Below are 14638 nucleotides of genomic sequence, written 5' to 3' on the forward strand. Positions count from 1 at the left end.
AGGTTGATTCTATAGCGCCTTTATCCAATTTACAAAAGCATTTGGAATCCTAAAAGCATTTGGAATCCTAAATGTATTTAGTGCTCTAAACAAAAAGTCTTATTCCAATCTATCAAATGCTTTTCCTGCATCCAATGCAACTGCTACTGCTGGCTTCTATTCTGTGCTGCATTTATCAAACTTAAAAATTTGACTATCTGCCGCTTGCCTATTTTTAATAAAAACCAGTTTGATCCATATTTATTAATTTTGGTAAAAATTTACCTAATCAATTAGCTAACAATTTTGATACAATTTTATAGTCTGTATTCAACATTGATAGAGGTCTATAAGAAGAAGGTTGTAAATAATCTTTTCCTTTTTATGGAATAACTTATTAATGCTATTTGAAAAGATTCTGGTAGGTCATGTATATCTTTCATTTGGTCTTATACACCCATTAATATAGGTACTAATAATTCCTTAAATTCGTTATAAAATTCTGGTGGGAAACCATCTTCACCTAGTACTTTATTATTCTGTAATAACATCAAAATCTCATAAACCTCTATTTCAGAAAAAGAATTAGATAGTTCTAATTTTTCATTTTCATCTAACATAGGTAGATTAACTTGTCATAAATATTCCTCTATTCCACTTTCATCTTTCTGATTGATATAATCTTGCACAAAACTTTTAAATGATCATTTATTTCCTGCATTTTATAAGTAACTTGACCATTGTTTTTCTTAATAGCAATTATTGTTCTAGAAACTTGCTCTGTTTTTAATTGCCATGTTAATACTTTGAGCTTTCTCACCCAATTCATAATATTTCTCTCATGTCTTCATAATATCTCTCCACCCTTTAAGTTTGTATTGTATTAAATCTCAATTTTTTTTATTCCAACAATGTTTTTCTCCTTTTTTTTGCACATGCAATTCCTTCTTTAATTTAATATTTCTTTTTCTTGGTCTACTTCTTTCATATACTCTATTTTTGAAGTATAACTTATTATTTGGCTTCTTAAATATGCCTTCATAGAATCCCATATTACAAACTTATCAATTATTAGTTTCAAGAAAAAATTTAATCTATTGTCTCAATGTCACAAAATTCTTTTTTTCTCAGTAATGTTGCATTTAATCTCCACCTAGATCCTATCTTTTGTTCTTCCTCTAATAAACTTAGAAGTGAATGATCAGATGGGACTCGCATTTGATATTCAACCTGCTGTACTCAGATTGAAGTTGTGCAGAAATTAAAAACATATTTGTGAATGTTTTATGCCAAAAGGAATAATCTCTTTCACTTGGATGGATTCTTCTCCAAATAACTACTAATCCCATATCTTTCATTAGATCTATTACAATTTTAGCTACTTTGTTTTTCATAATTTTATCACCTGACCTATCCAATTGTGGATCCAAAGTAAAACTAAAGTTCCATCCTAATAAAATTATTCCTTTAGCATTTGATAATTGCATAAAAGTATCCTGTATAAAAATTGCCATCATCTGCAGTAGGTGCACATACCTTCATTAAAGTCCATTGTTCTGAATAAATTTGACAATTAACCATAACATACCTTCCTGCTGTATCTATAATTGTGCCCAATATTTTTACTGGTAAATTTTATTTATCAATATGCCAATACAGTTCCAACCCAATCTCTTTTTAATTTTTTCATGTTCTTTTTTGGTCAAATGTGTTTCTTGCAAAAAAAGCTCTTTTCATATTTTCATATGTATGAATACTTTTTTCAGTTTTATTTGATTCTGTATCCCATTAACATTAAAACTAATAAAATTCAATTTTCCAGCCAGTCAAACATCTTTACCAGCCATCCACTTTTCCACTCCCATCCCTCTCATTTTTATAACACTATCAATATATTTCATAATGTTCTTGATTAGTTTAGGTGTACAGAGAAAAGAACAAAGATAGACCCCCGCCCCGCCAAAGGTATACATTATTAATATGGTCTCTTTAAAGCCCTGATCTATTCGAGTTGCAGTCAAAACCACACTGCCGCTCATGATTCCGCAGTAGTTATTTCTTGTAATGGAGAGGCAGTGTTCATCACCGGGTGACGCTGCTGCACTCCTGTTCGGAGGACACTCCCTGCCAATCAAGGTCAAGGATTCAGCCCAAACCATCAAGGTGACCCTTGCAATTGGCCCACCTAAATCACCAGGTGCTGCAGTCCAGGTAGTCTGTCCTGACTCAGATTGGCCCAGGAAAATCACCTCAGTACACACCTGCTGTGCGCTGCACTTGGCTTGGAGCCTTTGGCCATAGTAATCAACGGGGCCCACACTGACGCTTACAATTGGCCCCCCAGCTTTGCCCCCAGAACTATAAAGGGTCAAGTGCCCCTTTGTTCTGTCTCTTTGGACTCCTCGTGGCATGAAAGTATCACTTTCCACACTGGGTTGGGGTGAGTCTCGAGACTTGCGGGAAGGACATGACCTGCTCGTGGAGATGGCTCACCCCTGGGCTGGGCTCAACATGGACTGCGATGTACCACTTCCATTTTACTATGAACGACTGCTGAGCCCGACCTTCCTTGTGGGTGGACTTGGAGGATTTGACTCACTGCATTATGGGCAGTTGTTGGCAGAGGACGATACGGTCAGTATCTGTTTGGTGCTTGGTGTCTGAGGGCCAGATAGCAGGCAAGTAGTTGGCACTCAAATGGGCTGTAGCATACAGCAGCTTCAGGCAGGGACTTTGTCCAGAAACTCAGCAGGACTCTGCAACTTTGGAGCTTCTGCCAGAGGCTCCATTTGGTGGTGGTCTCCCCCGCTAACACCTGTAATTCAAAAGCAACATCTGACTGCCTGGGAGCGAGGGGCAATGCTTGTTCCACAGCTTGTTTCGCTGTATGAAAGACTTGGCACTGTCGAACTCTGGCTTTACCTTACTCTTAATTTAGTCTATGTGTGGTCTGAGTCCAGCGTGTTCTTTGAATGAAGTGATAGGAGAAGGTATTCGGTTCAACAGTCAGTTTATTACACAGCACAAGAATAAAACTTAACAGAGCTCTGGGTCAGTCGTTAGTTCATAGGTCACCTGCACAGTGAGCTATTCCCCAAGACTGACCCCTATTGTCCAGTTGGCTCAGTTTATATAGATCAACCTTATCATACAGAACAAAAGTTGGCTTCCTTTGCTAGATTTTTTTGCATAAGGGTTATCACAAGTCATCTCCTGTTTTGCAGATATCTGGGGTGTAGCACTCCCATCTTAATCCTCCAGGCCAGACTATCCTGTTGTGTTGATCAGAAATTAATTCATCCCCAGATATTTCTATTCACCATTCTGTTCTTGTCTGGCCAATTTCTGCTGTTCTCTTTAACACCTCCTCATGCCTTAATCTTCCTCCTAGACTGGTTTTCCATTCCCTTTGTTTCTTGCAGGCCATTCTTTGTTCTGGTCTGGCCTGTGTCTCCTGTGCTACTCACCACCTCCTTCAGTTTGAGCATTCCTCCTAAATCGTTTTATGCATTTCCTCTCCCTGTATTTGGGAGCAGACAATTTTGCTCAGCCAACTTTGCTCCATGCTGTCTTTTTTCTTTCTTTGGCTTGGCTTCGCGGACGAAGATTTATGGAGGGGGTAAAAAGTCCACGTCAGCTGCAGGCTCGTTTGTGGCTGACCAGTCCGATGCGGGACAGGCAGACACGATTGCAGCGGTTGCAAGGGAAAATTGGTTGGTTGGGGTTGGGTGTTGGGTTTTTCCTCCTTTGCCTTTTGTCAGTGAGGTGGGCTCTGCGGTCTTCTTCAAAGGAGGCTGCTGCCCGCCAAACTGTGAGGCGCCAAGATGCACGGTTTGAGGCGTTATCAGCCCACTGGCGGTGGTCAATGTGGCAGGCACCAAGAGATTTCTTTAGGCAGTCCTTGTACCTTTTCTTTGGTGCACCTCTGTCACGGTGGCCAGTGGAGAGCTCGCCATATAATACGATCTTGGGAAGGCGATGGTCCTCCATTCTGGAGACGTGACCCATCCAGCGCAGCTGGATCTTCAGCAGCGTGGACTCGATGCTGTCGACCTCTGCCATGATTACCACTTAATCACATTCCTCTTTTTCCCTGAACCATGCAGTAAATATAAAATTATTAATTAATCATTTCTTTCATAATGTTTTAATCCCCTAGATTCCAACAGTCCCCCTTTTGGTCTCATGAAAATGAGACCAACCACCAGTTAACTTATGGGACCAAGACATCAGCAGTTTTTGCAAGGACCGGCGTCTCCGACCCCTTGTTAAACTTAACCTCACAAACTTGGCCATTATGAACACACTTCAGTCCAGTGGGAGCCCCAACACAGTGTTCAGGAACGTCAGTCCAATCCGCAAAGTACTGTTTCGGTTCGTTATGGGCCTCCCAGGCTGACCACAAACACTTTGTACAGTTGTTTCCTTCTCCAGATGCTTCAAGGGCTAGGAACAACATCACCCATAGTCCCCACATAGTGTCCATCACAGCCTCCTAAATTCTGTTGACTTCAATATAGAAATATCACTTCAAATACTGAAATACAGTCACCGTAATCCAATAGTCTCTTTAAAGGGACCCGTTCAAAAAGTTCTTAGTTCGTAGTTGCTTCACAGGTTCTCAGTCATCTCCGTTCGAATCTGTTCCAGTGTCCGTGTCGGTGGGTCCGTTGCTGTTCACTGACTCCAATGATACCACGTCTCGCCTTTTCCCTGTAGTCGAACCGCGTGGGACGTCCTCTCCACCACTCTGTAGGGTCCTGTCCACCTGGGCTCCGACCACTTTCTCTTGATCACCTTTAGCAGAACCCACTCCGCGACTGATGGTATCGGTGTTTCCCCTTCTCTGTTGGGACTTGTGACCTGTTGTGAAAAATCTGACACCAGAGCCGTTAGGTTATCATAATAAAGCTTGCATCCCATTGAACTTACCTCATTCTTTGTAGCCTGAATTCCGGCTCCCGGTCCCGGAAACTGGTGCCCCGTTTGTAGTTCATATGGAGTAAATCCTGTCACAGAACTTACTGAACTCCTTATTGACATTAATGCCAGGGGCAACGCATCCACCCAATTTAGTTTGGTCCGTGCCTGTACTTTCCCGATCTTACCTTTTATTGTTTGGTTCATCCTCTCCACTTTCCCTTGAGATTGTGGATTGTACACCGTTCCAAAGGCATGTTTCAATCCCAACATTGCTTCTACCTCCTGTAGATCTTTATTCTTAAAATGACTTCCATTATTGGACCTAATTTTTCTAGGAAATCCATGTCTCGGAATATACTGGTTGATCAGGAATTTACATACCGTCCTTGCATCTTCCCTTTTGGCAGGGATTGCCTCCGGCCACCCTGTGAACACATCTACTGCTACTAAGAGGTATCGATAGCCACTTACCCTCTCAATCATGTCCGTATAATCAAGTACAATTTCCTGCCCTGGTAACTTGGGTAACGGGAACTGTCCTTCATGTGGCTTTACAGTCGCCTTGACATTGAAAGTTATACATACCTCACACTCTCTAATATGGTTCTCCACCATCGCCGGCAGGAAGGGGTGCCACCAATGTATCAAGTACCTTATCATCTGCTTCTTTCCACAGTGTGTTAGCCCATGCGCCTCCTCGAGGAGGGGTTTCATGAGTCCAGATGGTAAAACTGGCCTCCCGTCTATCGATCTCCATAGTCCTTGATCCTCGGTTGCCCCCCTTTCCTCCCATACCATCCTTTCCTGAGGTGATGCCTTTGCTTGTTCCTGAATTATTACTTCTACCCTACACGGTGGTAATAAGTCATGTGCTGTTCTGTCTGCCTGTATCATAATAAACTGAGGGCCGTATCCTGCTGCCCTTTTAGCGGCCATGTCCACTTCCTGATTTCCCCGAGCCACCATCGTATCTGTTCTATCATGTCCTTTACATTTAAGAACTGCTAATGCCCTTGGTTTCAGGAGGGCCTCAGCCAGTTTCCTAACATCCTTCTCGTGTTTAATTGGGGTCCTTGCTGCTGTTAAAGACCCACTTCTAATCCATTGACTAAGCTCAACCTGTATCTGTGTGTGTGTATATATATATATATATATATATTTTGACCTCCTTCCCTTCTGCCCATTCTAATGCTGCTATCATTCCCTGTAGTTCTGCGAGTTGTGCTGACTCCTTTCCTCTCACTGTCCCTGTAATGATTTCTTCAAATTCTCCTGTAGTTTTTCGTACCACCGCATAGGCAGCTTTCAATCCATTTGTGGGGTGTCTGTAACAACACCCATCTGTAAACAAGGTTTCATCTGGTTCTCTTAAGGGTGTAGCCTGTAAGTCAGGTCTTATTTTAATATCCTTTACTACCCTCTTCTCACAACAGTGTGTTTTTCCCTCTCCCATATTGTCTGCCATGTTAATGCCTTCATGGTGTTAGAAATTAAAGTACCTTTAAAGAAATTGCTCGAGACAAAAATTGAGAACAAAGAACATTTATTACAACAACAATGCAAAGTTGGGTGCTTCCCCTTACCCTGGGAATACACACATACACTAGGGCTCACCCAACTTTTATACAGTCAATTTCAGTATCTGAGTGCCCTCCCCCTTACATTCTTCTGCCCCCTGGATGGGTTTGGCATAGGCAATCCTTCCTGCCTACGTGCAGTTTCAGTACACTTGGAGGACCAGGGGGTATCCTGTGGGTGTCCCATCATGTCATTGTCCTTATTCACACCTTCCTGATTCTCGGGGCTACAGTCTCTTGGTATGCAGAGTTGACTCATCCTATCTAGGGTTGGCTAATTTAATATGTATAAATCTGTGTAATGTTAGCTAATTAGATATGTAGGACTTGGTACTTCTATCTAGGGCTAGGAGACCTTTATCTGATCCAGACTACCTCAACTTCCTACATTCTATTGTACCTTACCATTCCTTTTCTTAGTCTTATGGTGGCTCTTGTCACAAAGAAGATTCTTATGTTAATCGTGCTGACTCTGCTTTCCTGCATCCTAATCCCCAAGTTTATCCTGTTTGTACTGGTTACAGCCATTTACTGATGAATTTTAGTTTCTTCCATGTTCATAATTTTAGATCAATTTTCCCATCTCTCACAATCCTCACTTTTCTTTTAGATCAGTAATACTGATCTTTCACCATGATCAGTGTTACTGATCTTTGGTTACTGGTGTCAGTGTGACTGATCCCCCCCCCCCCCCCCCCTCCTCACTTTTCTTTTAGATCAGTAATACTGAGCTTTCAAGTGTAAGGTAATGTTTTACCCAGCTGGTCAATAACCGAATTGTAATACCTGTGTAAAGTCTTTAGGTAGGGGAGCACCATGAAGGTCAGAGTAGCGAGTCCAGCTGCTTATTAAGGTTGTGAGTATCAGGCTCCAGTTCTCAGTAAAGAGTCTAGTCCATCCCACATCAGTCCGAAGTTGCCACGTCTGAACATGGGCATGGGCAGATTCACGTTGAAATATTGAAGCACTGTCTTTTAACCACCCGACTTTTGTAAGCATTGTCCTGACGAAGTATGTGAGAGACGCTGCGTTCAGCAGCGAACAAGTAGCAGTCTGTGAGAAACGCTGCCTTCAGCATCGAACGAGTAGCAGTCTGTGAGAAACGCTGCCTTCAGCAGCGAACGAGTAGCAGTCTGTGAGTAACGCTGCCTTCAGCAGCGAACGTGTAGCGAGAGTCAGGCGGTTCCGTTGAATTGTGGCTAGTATCTGATGTCCTCTTCAGCCCCGAACCCTAGGGCCACCGATCTCCAAAGGCTGTCTGGAGTCTGATATTGAGGTGCCAAGCAGCTCACGTTGTTGGTAACTGATGCTCCCCTTCACGGGGTAATGAAAAGAGACAAAGCTTGGGGGGGATTGTTTCTCTTGATTTAATTGTGTTTTGCAGCTTGCCTGTGAGTCTCTCCCTGTGTGTGGAATGTACATTGATTAATCACTATGTAGGCTGTTAACTGACTATCGCTACTGTGTTCCCCCTGGTCCGTATTAAAATTGTCCTAAATCTATGCCCTGTCTACACTGTAAAGTATCACAATTGTAACCTCTGCTGCCCCTATTCCAGGAGGACTTAAAACATAGCGAGTACTGAAGTGACATATCCAGTTAACAAACAATACCCCAATAAATGAATAAACAGTTAAAAAAATAAACAGTTAAAAATACAACAATAAATGTATAAACAGTTAAAAAATACGACAATAAATGTAACATTACGGCACTCTGTCACGGCGCAGTGTAAGTTTCAGGTCTGAAGGATGAGGAACTGCACGCCGGGTTGAGTCTGTGTTGTGATGTTGTGGTTCAGAAGCTGGTTTGATTCTTTGAATGTGGGTCCAGCCTTTTTCTCTTGTTCTTACTGCGGTGTCTGTAATTAAAAGTACACAGAAGGGACCATCCCAGGCAGGTTTTAGTTGATCCTCTTGCCATGGTTTTACATAAACCCAATCACCAGGTTTAATAGAATGTATAGGAAAGTCTAAGGGTGGTGTTTAGGCTAATAGTCCCTTTTGTTTCAAATCGTGGATGGAAGTAGAAAGCCCTCGTAAAAATTTGGAAATGTATTGGTCATTAGCCTCAGGAATGGGAGAATCAGTGTGGAACCCCATAAATGGGAGCCCAAACATCATCTCGTAAGGTGAGACTGCAAGATCTTTACAAGGGGCTGTCTGAATTCTAATCAGGGCTAATGGTAACGATTTAATCCAGGAAAGACCAGTCTCTTCATTAAGTCGGGTGAGTTGAAGTTTCAATGTTTGATTCATACGTTCGACTCGACCCGAACTTTGGGGATGCCATGGGGTATGTAGTTGCCAGTCTATTCCTAGGTTCTTGCAGACACCCTGGAGAATCTGAGAGGTGAAATGCGTACCTCAATCTGAATCAATGGTCTGCATCATACCGTATCGTGGAATGACACATTCAATGAGTATTCTGATGACAGTGTTGGCATGATCATTCGGGGTAGGAAAAGCTTCAACCCATCGTGTAAAATGATCGACCATGACAAGGAGAAATTTGTAAATACCAATCTTAGGAAGTTCAGTGAAATCTATTTGTATGCGCTGGAACGGGCGAACGGCAATGTCGCGACCGCCAGGTATTACTTGGCGCATCGATTTCTTATTAACCCTCTGACAAATGGGACAAGATCTAGTAGCAAGTTTAGTAATATTGTATATGCCAGGGCAGTGAAGGAAACATCCAAAGGTATCAACAAGGGACTGGGTTCCCCAATGTGTTTGTTGATGTAACTGATCTATGACTTGGCGAGTTATGGCTTTGTTAAGGACTTGCCGTCCGTCTACTGTCCACCACAACCCGTCGGCAGTCTGGCGAAATCCCTTATCTTTCATTGAGACCTCCTCTTCCCGTGAAAAGATGGGGGTCTTTTTAATCTCTATCGGTGTGGGCAGTAGCTGGTACATGTGAATCTTTTCTGCTAATGCTGCCTGTTTGGCAGCTGCATCAGCCTGCCTGTTTCCTCTAGCTTCAGGACTGTTACCAGTCTGGTGTCCCCGCACATGTACAATGGCAATTTCGGACGGGAGTGTTAAAGCCTCTAGGGATTGGGTAATTAACTGTTCATGGGCTAACTTCTGTCCTTTGCCAGTTATCATCCCTCTTTCTTTCCATATCTTACCGAAGGTATGGACTACACCAAAAGCATATTTAGAGTCAGTGTAGATAGTTCCTACCTTGTTCTCTAGTTCGTGGAGTGCTCTACAGAGGGCATATAGCTCACAGGATTGTGCTGACCAATGACCAGGGAGGCGACCAGCTTCGATCACCAGTTCCTGTTTACCGTCCACTATACTATACCCACTATAGCGGGTTCCTGCAATACAACGTGAAGAGCCGTCAATAAACAATCTTTCTCCTTCAGTTAAAGGGACATCGGTTAGGTCTTCCCTAATTTTGGTTTGTAAGTCGATAACCTCTGAGCACACATGTTCTAAATCGTTTGAGGATTGGTCATTAGTTGGAGAGATGAGGAAGGCTGCTGGATTGAGAGTTTTGGTTGTAAGTAAGGTCAAATCATTGCTGTCCATTAGTATCGTTTCATATTTTAAGATTCTCGAATCCGTGAGCCACATTCCAGCCCGCTGCAATAGAATATTGCGGACTGTATGAGGGGTATGAACTATCATAGGGGTGCCGAAAGTAATCTTTCGCCCTTCTTCAACCAAAATTGCAGTGGCTGCTATGGCTTGTATACACTCTGGCCAGCCACGACAAACGAGGTCTAAAAGCTTTGACAGGAAAGCTACTGGTTGTCTATAGCCTGCCCTGCTTTGGGTGAGCACTCCGGTGGCTGCCCCAGCTTTGGTATTAGTGTATAAATCAAAAGGTTTGTTTAGGTCGGGTAGCGCTAAAACTGGGGCACGCGTAAGGCACTGTTTAACAGAGTTAAAATTTTTGATCTCTTCATCCGTCCAGTCAAGGGTTTCGTTTCCTATACTGGGAATCTTATCATAAAGGAATTTGACCAGGTTAGAATAATTTTCCATCCAGATTCTACAGAATCCCACTAACCCAAGGAATTTCCTGAGTTCCTGGGCATTTTTGGGAGGGGGAATCTGTATAATACCAGTTATTCTCTCTGGGCTAATTTTCCTGGTTCCTTGACTCACTAGATGTCCTAAGTATTTGACCTCGGATTGCACAAATTGTAGTTTGGACTCGCTGACTCTCAGACCTTTCTTCTCTAAAAAATTTAAAAGTGCTACCGTAAAATCTTTAGCTAATTCATAAGTCCTTGCTGTAATTAGCAAGTCATCCACGTACTGTATGAGTTGGCAATTTTCTCTCCGAGGAGCTTCATCTAATACCTGTTCTAGGACTTGACCAAATAAATTGGGCGATTCTGTAAAGCCTTGTGGAAGGACAGTCCACCCGTATTGGTTTTTACGGCCAGTAAAGGGGTTCTCCCATTCAAAGGCGAACATGTCTCTGCTCTCTGTAGCTAATGGACAAGTCCAAAATGCATCCTTGAGATCAATGACACTAAACCATTGATTATGGGGGTCAATTTTACTCATGATGGTATAGGGGTTGGGTACAACCGGGTGACGGGCAAGAATGAATTTGTTAAGCTCCCTCAAGTCCTGTACTAGGCGGTAGGTGCCGTCTGGTTTTTGAACAGGTAAAATCGGGGTATTAAAGGGAGACATACAGGGTTCGAGTATACCGTCCTGAATCAACTGGTCAATTACGGGCTGTAAACCTTTTCGGCCAGCCATCGGAATCGGGTACTGTTTCTGTCTAACAATCGTTGAGTATCCTTTAAAGTGACTTGTAGTGGAGGAATATCGAGGATTCCTCTATTGCCCTTTCCTGCCCATACTCTTGGATTTATAAGTTTGGCATCTTCCTCGTTTAAAACATAGAATTGTACTCCAATACCTGATTGTAAAGGTCGAGTACCGATAGCCAATTGGTCCTGTAAATCCCTTCCTAGCAAGCATACTCCGGCTTGGGGAAGTAATAGAAGATCCTCAATTATGATCTTATCTCCCATTTGAATTCTGACCTCTCGCAATACTGGGACTGGAAAGTCTCGTCCTCCCACCCCAGAAACTGTAACTGTCCCTTGTATTTTAACCCCCTGGGGTTGGTGTAGAATGCTAGATCGGGCGGCTCCAGAATCGACTAAAAATATCATCTTATCACTGTGGGGTCCTATGCATAAATTAACTAATGGTTCTCCGTGCAGCCCCACGGTGTGTATTGGCTGAGAACCATGACCCCCCTATTCATGATCAGCTTCCATCAGGGCATAGGAGCGTGTGTCCATTGCTCGCAGTGGGCATTCCTTTTTAAAGTGCCCTTCCTTTTTACAATGAAAACAGATAAGAGGTCCTGTTTCCCAATCTCTCCCAAAATTTCTAGGGGGCATATGTCGTCCCCGGAATCCTCCTCTACTCCTCCACCTGCTGGGGTCCCCACCTCCCCACCCGTGGCTCCCCTCACCGCGTACAGAAGTTGGCCAGTAATCCTTATCTTTTTCGTGATGATCAGCTACTATTCCTTTGACTGTTTGTATTAAAATTTTAGCTTTCCCTTTTTGTTTATCCTCTGCCCTCTGGACAAATGCTCTCTGAGCAATCTGCAGTAGCTGGGTAATTCCTTGCTCGTGCCAATTTTCTGTCTTTTGTAGCTTTCTTCTGATGTCTGGGACTGAGTTGGTAACAAAACCCGTTAGAACCAATTGTTCCCCTGCTGGAGATTCTATGTCGAGACCCCCATATTGTTGAATTGCCGTGCGCAATCTATTGAAAAATGCAGAGGGGGTCTCCTCGGGACCTTGGGGAACCTCAAAGGCTTTTTTGAAATTCTGTCCTTTGGGGACAGATTCCCTGATTCCTTTGATCAAATTAATCCTGTATTCTTCCATCAGTGTGCGGCCACCACTGGTATTTTTGTCCCAATTAGGTTTTGTGAGGGGGAATTTGACTTCTCCAGGGGTCGCCTCGTGCCCCCCTTGGTGTTCCTTATCCCATACTCTAATGCCTGCCTGTCGGATCATTCCCCGCTCATCTAAGGTAAACAGAGTCTTAAAGATGGATGTTAATTCCTCCCAAGTATACAGGTTTGGTCCCAAAAATTGGTCTAACTGTTCGGCACATCCCTGGGGATCTTCTATCATGGAGATTAATTCTTTCTTAAAATTACGTACTTCAGTGCTGGTCAGGGGCACATTTACGAACCCAAGACCTTCTCCCACGGGAACCTCCCGCAGGGGTCGCATCCAGCTGATTTCTGGTTTCTTAGATTTGTGTTCCTGTTCCCTGAGAAGTGAATCGCAGGGTTCTGCCCCTTCTTCCTGAGGGATCTCATGCTGTTCTGAATTACAATGTTCTATCTCTACTGTCAACGGAGGTGGTAATCGAGCGCTTTGTGAGCGAGTCACCATACCACTCCGGTTCTCTTCTTTCTTCTCTAGTGGTGGGGTAGGAGGGGGAGGTGCAGAAGGGTAGGTCATAGGAGGGGAAGGAAAGATAGGAGCCGGCATAGGAGGAACATAAGGTGGAGGGAGGGAATGTAACACATCCCACCCCTGTGATTCAGGGACAAAAGGTTCCTCCTCTCTCTTATCCCTGAGTTCTTTCTCATTCAAAACCAGTTGTTCAATGGGTCCCTTGAGCCAGCAGGCTGCATATTCCCTGCTCTCAACATTGTCTCTCTGGTTTTGATAGAGCCAGATGTTCAAAGCTTGACAAATCCATTCATCCTCGGATCCGAACTTTGGCCAGTACACGGAGCTCCCTTTAACCGGGCATTTAACCCATTCAATACAACAATACCTGACCATTGTCAGTTTGTCTTTCCCACGGGTCTTTCCCGTGCCCCACTCAGATAACATCAACCCAAGCGGGCTGTACGTAGCTATCTGGTGTTCACATCCTGAACCAGGACTCTCTTCCTTGCTACTCATAATTCCCATACTTATAGGCAAGTAAAATTCCTCTTACCGAGTTCCAGTAGCAATGCTCTAGCGCGCTTCCTCCTGTCGTTTGTTCTCAATGCCTCTTCTCGGATATCACTCGCTTCTTCCACTGACCAGCCACCCGTCGCCCGTGAGTCCAGCTGAATCAGCCGGGGTGCACCTACTCTCGTCGTCGGGGCACTCTGTCAGTGGAGGGAGTGTGATCCCGGACGAGCCCCCATTTGTTAGAAATTAAAGTACCTTTAAAGAAATTGATCGAGACAAAAATTGAGAACAAAGAACATTTATTACAACAACAATGCAAAGTTGGGTGCTTCCCCTTACCCTGGGAATACACACATAAACTAGGGCTCACCCAACTTTTATACAGTTGATTTCAGTATCAGAGTGCCCTCCCCCTTACATTCTTCTGCCCCCTGGATGGGTTTGGCATAGGCAATCCTTCCTGCCTACGTGCAGTTTCAGTACACTTGGAGGACCAGGGGGTATCCTGTGGGTGTCCCATCATGTCATTGTCCTTATTCACACCTTCCTGATTCTCGGGGCTACAATCTCTTGGTATGCAGAGTTGACTCATCCTATCTAGGGTTGGCTAATTTCATATGTATTAATCTGTGTAAGGTTAGCTAATTAGATATGTAGGACTTGGTACTTCTATCTAGGGCTAGGAGACCTTTATCTGATCCAGACTACCTCAACTTCCTACATTCTATTGTACCTTACCATTCCTTTTCTTAGTCTTATGGTGGCTCTTGTCACACAGAAGATTCTTATGTTAATCGTGCTGACTCTGCTTTCCTGCATCCTAATCCCCAAGCTTATCCTGTTTGTACTGGTTACAGCCATTAACTGATGAATTTTAGTTTCTTCCATGTTCATAATTTTAGATCAATTTTCCCATCTCTCACAATGGGTAAATGTAACATTTGGAGCATTCAGGATCTTTTCTAGTCTTGTCTGCCTTAGCGAAGTCATTGTAAATGCTGTCGAGCTCACAAATGCTACAATACTATGTGTTGTTAATACCGTCAGGCCATGTCCCATTACTATGTGTGCCACCTTTTGTAGAATCTTTGCTACTCCCGCTGCATGTCTCATACATGGTGGGTGTCTGTCTTCCGTCGGGTCTAGTGTGATACTCACATACATGAGCACACCTCTTCCACCCCCTTTTTTCTGAAAAAGAACACCATCAATTGTGTGTGCTTTTTCAGAA

At 43.5% G+C, this 14638-nt stretch overlaps 1 protein-coding gene across 1 annotated transcript in view; it reads left to right on the top strand.

Annotated features, from left to right (window-relative positions):
- LOC138758134 (zinc finger protein 850-like) overlaps positions 1–14638 on the top strand; it is a 48735-nt gene that overhangs the window by 9913 nt on the left and 24184 nt on the right. Inside the window, exon 4 of the mRNA XM_069926630.1 lies at positions 325–342. Coding sequence (XP_069782731.1) covers positions 325–342 — 18 coding nt within the window. The remainder of the gene's footprint in view (positions 1–324; positions 343–14638) is intronic.

Source organism: Narcine bancroftii, chromosome 3 (assembly GCF_036971445.1).
Source record: "Narcine bancroftii isolate sNarBan1 chromosome 3, sNarBan1.hap1, whole genome shotgun sequence".
NCBI classification, from domain to species: Eukaryota; Metazoa; Chordata; class Chondrichthyes; order Torpediniformes; family Narcinidae; genus Narcine; species Narcine bancroftii.